General features: G+C 64.5%; 1 protein-coding gene across 1 annotated transcript; it reads left to right on the top strand.

The window, feature by feature from the left end:
* The first annotated feature begins 512 nt into the window (after nt 1–512).
* CHRNA10 (cholinergic receptor nicotinic alpha 10 subunit) lies at nt 513–4558 on the top strand. The gene is made up of 5 exons (XM_040535238.1): nt 513–890; nt 2049–2194; nt 2756–2910; nt 3208–3740; nt 3838–4558. Exons 1-5 carry the CDS (start codon nt 821–823, stop codon nt 4293–4295), a joined length of 1362 nt encoding a protein of 453 aa, XP_040391172.1. The 5' UTR covers nt 513–820; the 3' UTR covers nt 4296–4558.
* The last annotated feature ends 565 nt before the right edge of the window (nt 4559–5123 follow it).

The following is a 5123-nucleotide window of genomic DNA, read 5'->3' as shown; positions in this document are numbered from 1 at the left end:
TTAGCATAGGAAGGGTGCCAAGGGGGTGCCGCGGGAGCGGGAGGAGATGAGCGACACAGGGACCCCGCTGCCACTCGCTGCTTTGCCTCCTGTATCCAAAATCCCCCAGCACTTCGGTTTGTCCCGTGTGGAGGACAGGAGCCCAAGAGGCAGCCGCAGCGCACTCTGCAGCTCCCTGAGGAGGGGAAGCGCGGAGGGAGGTGCCGGTCTCTGCTCCCTTGTAACCGGTGGCAGAACACTGGGAATGGCACGAAGCCGCACTGGGGGGGTCGGAACGGACATTGGGAAAAATTTCTTTACCATGAGGGCGGCCAAATGCTGGCACAGACTTCCCAGAGGTGGTTCCACCCGCAAGGTCTGCACCCACCCACCACTGCCTCCATCACCTCCAACACCACCCTTTGTGGCCTCCAGGCTAGGTGACCCAGGCAGGGTGCAGCTCAACCTTCCTCCTCCTCCTCCTCCTCCTCCTCCTCCTTCTTCTCCTCCTTCTCCTCCTCCTCCATCACTGGAGGCCATTGCTGGCCTCCCTGGGGCAGAGGCTGTGCCCGGTTTGGGCTTATCGCACCTTTTTCCCCATACAAAGCCTTTCGGGGCATCTCTCGCCCATTGGTTTCGGCCATGTGCCTTTCTCACGTTCCCCACGTCGGGGCAGCCTCTGTCCCCAACCCTGACGTCAGCCAGCGCCGAGCCCTTAAATGCTGCACCAAAACCCTCCCCGGCTCCTGGGAGATGCTGCGTGAGGAGGGGCTGCACACACAGCAGGTGACACCCGCGATGTCCCCAGCGCCTGGCACCTGACGGCCCCGGGAGCACGAGGATGGAGCCGGGCGCTCGCCTGCCCGGGTGGCTGCTGGCGCTCAGCCTTGCCAGCACCGTCCTGGTCCCAGGTAAGCACCTTGGGAAGGTGTCGGTGCCAGGGCTGCCACCTGCCAGCCTGAACTGGGACCAGCAGGGCCCCAGTTCAATAAACTGGGTGAGCGGAGCAAACCCCCTGGGAGCTGCAGGCAGTGGGCAGGGTCTGCCCTGGGCCCCCACTGCCCGGTCCCAGCCCCGGGGGCTCTGGGGAGCGGGGACTCACCGTGGGCTGTGCTGCAGCTCCATCGCCTGCACGGAGCAGCCCGGGCTCCGGCACTGCTGGCGGCGATGCCCAGCTCTGTAAGCTCATCTCGCCCGGTGCCTGCCGCCCATGAAACGCAATCCAGCTCGTCCAGCTTCCAGCAAAGACAGGACAGGCACCGGCCGCTGCCCTGGCCTGGGGGCTCTCATTAGCCAAGAAATGGCCCTAAAGAGAGGCTGGGGTGGGGGGAACAGATCCCTTCTCCCCACCCCTGTGCTGGGGTGCTTCCTCCCCCCAGGAGCCAGAGCTCCTCCTGGCTTTGGTGGGACCAGGAACAGAAATAATAGAAATAACAGGAATCATAGAAAACAATAGAAATATTTGGCAAATAGGAGAAAGATTTGTTCAACGGCATGGAGCTGTAACAGGAGTCAGGCTGGGTGTTAGGAAAAGGTTCTTCACGGAGAGGTGGTCGGGCACTGGGACAGGCTCCCCAGGGCAGTGGGCACAGCACTGAGTTGGACTCGATGATCCTCATGGGTCCCTTCCAACTTGGGATATTCCATGACTCTATGATTCTTAGTGTTTGAACAATGCTCTCAGACATAGGGTCTGATTTTTGGGTGCTCCTGTGTGGAGACAGGAGTCGGACTCGATCCTTGTGGGTCCCTTCCAGCTGGGGAGACTCTGAGATTCTTTGATTCTGTGATTATACGAAAAAAAAAACAAATTTTGGGGTTGGGCTGCCAGAAATATGGGATGGGGAATGAGGGAGCCAGTGCACGAGGCTGCCACAGGCAGGGACTTTGGCTCAGCTTGGGCATCCCTGGAGGGTGGCGAGGGAAGGCAAAGGTGGGGACTGGACTGGGGGGCATGGGGGTCCCAGCAGCAGCACTGGGCAGGATGTGGTGGGGTACCAGCCGTGGGGAGGGGGTCGGTGTCCCCATGCTTGCCGTCGCACCTCTTCACCCCGTGTCGGGTCCCGCAGGCTGCGGGGGCGCGCAGGGCAGGCTCGCCCACAAGCTGCTCCACGACCTCTTCGCCAACTACTCCAGCGCCCTGCGCCCCGCGGAGGACACGGACCGGGCGCTCAACGTCACCCTGCAGGTCACCCTGTCCCAGATCATCGACATGGTGAGCACCGGCACCCAGCCAGCACCAGCACGCCTCTGTCCCCGGCACCGGCACGTCTCTGTCCCCATCACGCTCCTGGCACCGTGCGCCTGGGCTCTGCTCTGCCGGTGGGTCCTGCCCGACCCCCAAGATGATGCTCAGCCCCACAAAGCAGCTCAGGCCCACAAAGCCAGCCCCACCGCCCCAAAATCAGTTCAGACCTCTTGAAATCAGCCCAGCCACACCAAAATCAGCTCAGACCATCTGAAGCCAGCTCAGACCCCTCAAAGTGGTCCAGATGCCCCCAAATCAGCTCAGACAGCTGGGAAACAGCTCAGACCTCTCAAAACCAGCTCAGATGCCTCAAAACCATCCCAGCCACCCCTCAAAGCCAGTCCAGCAGCTCCCCAAACCAGCTCAAACCTCTTGAAACCAGTTCATATCCCTGCCAAACCAGCTCAAACCCTACAACCTCAGCACAACCCCCTGGACACCATCTCAGCCCCTCAAAGCCCTTGTGCACATGGGGGGGCTGCAGGTGGTGCTGGGGCCGGTGCCCGCGCCCACCCTCCGCCCTCGCAGGACGAGAGGAACCAGGTCCTCACCTCCTACCTGTGGGTCCGCCAGGCCTGGCTGGACGCCCACCTCACCTGGGACAAGGACGCCTACGGCGGCATTGACAGCATCCGCATCCCCAGCAGCTACGTCTGGAGGCCGGACATCGTCCTCTACAACAAGTGGGTCGCGCTCGCCCCTGCCGCTCCCCGACCCAGGGGGGCTGCAGGGGGTCATCGCAAACTTGGGGCTGGAGGAAGGGGTCCTGGGGGGGTGAGGCCATCATCCTTGCTAGGCTGGGGGGACTGAGGGGCCATCTGCAGGCGTGGGACCACCCCGAGGGACAAGGCCACCCCGGGAGGGCAGCGGGATGCTGGCAGGGTGCAGTGTGGGGGTCCCGCACCAGCCCCGGCCCCCAGCCCCGCGCCCCGCTGGGGCTCAGCACCACGGCAGCTGCCCCACGGCCACCCCTGCCCCAGCGCCGACGACCGGTTCAGCGGCTCAATGGAGACCAATGTGGTGCTGCGTTCCGACGGGCACATCATGTGGGACTCGCCCGCCATCACCAAGAGCTCCTGCAAGGTGGACGTCTCCTACTTCCCCTTCGACGGGCAGCAGTGCCGCCTCACCTTCGGCTCCTGGACCTACAACGGGAACCAGATCGACCTCCGCAACCGGCTGGACGCGGGCGACCTGACGGACTTTGTGGAGAACGTGGAGTGGGAGGTGCTGGGCATGCCGGCCACGAGGAACGTCGTCACCTACGGGTGCTGCTCGGAGCCCTACCCCGACGTCACCTACACGCTGCTGCTCAAGCGGCGCGCCTCCTTCTACATCTTCAACCTGCTCCTGCCCTGCGTCATGATCTCCTTCCTGGCGCCCCTGGGCTTCTACCTCCCGGCTGACTCGGGGGAGAAGGTCTCGCTGGGGGTGACGGTGCTGCTGGCCCTCACCGTCTTCCAGCTGCTGGTGGCGGAGAGCATGCCGCCGTCGGAGAGTGTGCCGCTCATCGGTGAGCCCTCGAGGGGCTGGGGGGTGCTGGGGACGGGGCCCTCGTGGTGAGGGGGGGTCCCTGCCCCTGCCCCTCAGCGCCACCGCCCGCCTTGCAGGGAAGTACTACATCGCCACCATGACCATGATCGCCGCCTCCACCGCGCTGACCATCTTCATCATGAACGTCCATCACTGCGGGCCGGGGGCCAGGCCGGTGCCGCCGTGGGCACGGCGCCTCATCCTGCACCACCTGGCCCGCGCCCTCTGCGTCTGCGAGGTTGGCGAGAGCTGCAGCAGCCCCCGGCAGGCGGGCACGGGCGGAATGGGGCCGCAGGAGCACCCTGGGGTGAGCGCCCAGCCGGGGCCGTGTCCCCGGGGCCACTGCCTCTGCCACCACCACGTGCTGCTGAGCAGCGTGGGCTACATCGCCGGCTGCTTCCGACGCCACCGAGCCGCCCAGCGCCGCGCTGGGGAGTGGAAGAAGGTGGCCAAGGTGATGGATCGCTTCTTCATGTGGGTCTTCTTCATCATGGTCTTCCTCATGAGCATGCTGGTCATCAGCAAAGCTGCCTGACGGCACCACCACACACACCACCCCGGGTATCCCGCGGGTGGCTCATCCCTGGTACGGTCGGGGACTCCGGAGCAGGCACAGCGGGGACAGTGGTGACAGATGGGGGCTCCAGAAGTGCTGGGGAGGTGTTGGGAGCCCCCCCATGCTGGGGGGCTGAGCCTGGGGGTCCTGGCTGGGGTGAGCCCATCCCCACTGGTGCTCGATGCACTGTGCCCCACGGACCCGGGTGCAGAAATCAGTGGGAATAAACCCTGCAGCGTGCGTCTCCTGGCTTCTGCCTCCTGCCTGGGGTGGGCAGAGCCTTTCCCGGGGGGCTGCGTGCGTGGGTGTGGATGTATACATGTAGGTATTCATGGGCAGGCAGGGCACTGCTATCGGTGCAGCCCACGTCACCCCCAAAACCCCCCCACTCCCTCTTCTCATAAGCCCAGGGCTGCACTTTGCAGGGCGCTGGAGCACCAGGGATTTGCTCCAGGGGCGCCCATTTACTGCTGAGCTCAGCCTCAGGGGCTTCTGGAGAAAGAGGAGGGGGGGGCAGCACAGCCAAGTGCAGATGAGTGGGGGCACCAGTGATGGCTCCCAGGGCCACCAGCATGCTGCTGGTGCAGGGTGCGCGTGCAGCCAGGCTGGCATGGCGGGGAGAAACACGGCTGAAGAGGAATCCAGAACACGAATTGAGAGACTTGAGGTGGGTCATGCTCATGCGTGAGCCCCCCCCAGGCTCCCTCAGCCCCTTTCCCAGCCCGGCCACGTCCCTCTGGAGGCCAGCACAACCCTGTGAGATACCAGCTCGTTTCGTGACCACCAGATGTGGCCAGCGCCAGCCCA

This window comes from Cygnus olor, chromosome 1 (assembly GCF_009769625.2).
Source record: "Cygnus olor isolate bCygOlo1 chromosome 1, bCygOlo1.pri.v2, whole genome shotgun sequence".
Lineage (NCBI taxonomy): Eukaryota > Metazoa > Chordata > Aves > Anseriformes > Anatidae > Cygnus > Cygnus olor.
This window is presented reverse-complemented; position numbering and strand designations above follow the sequence as displayed.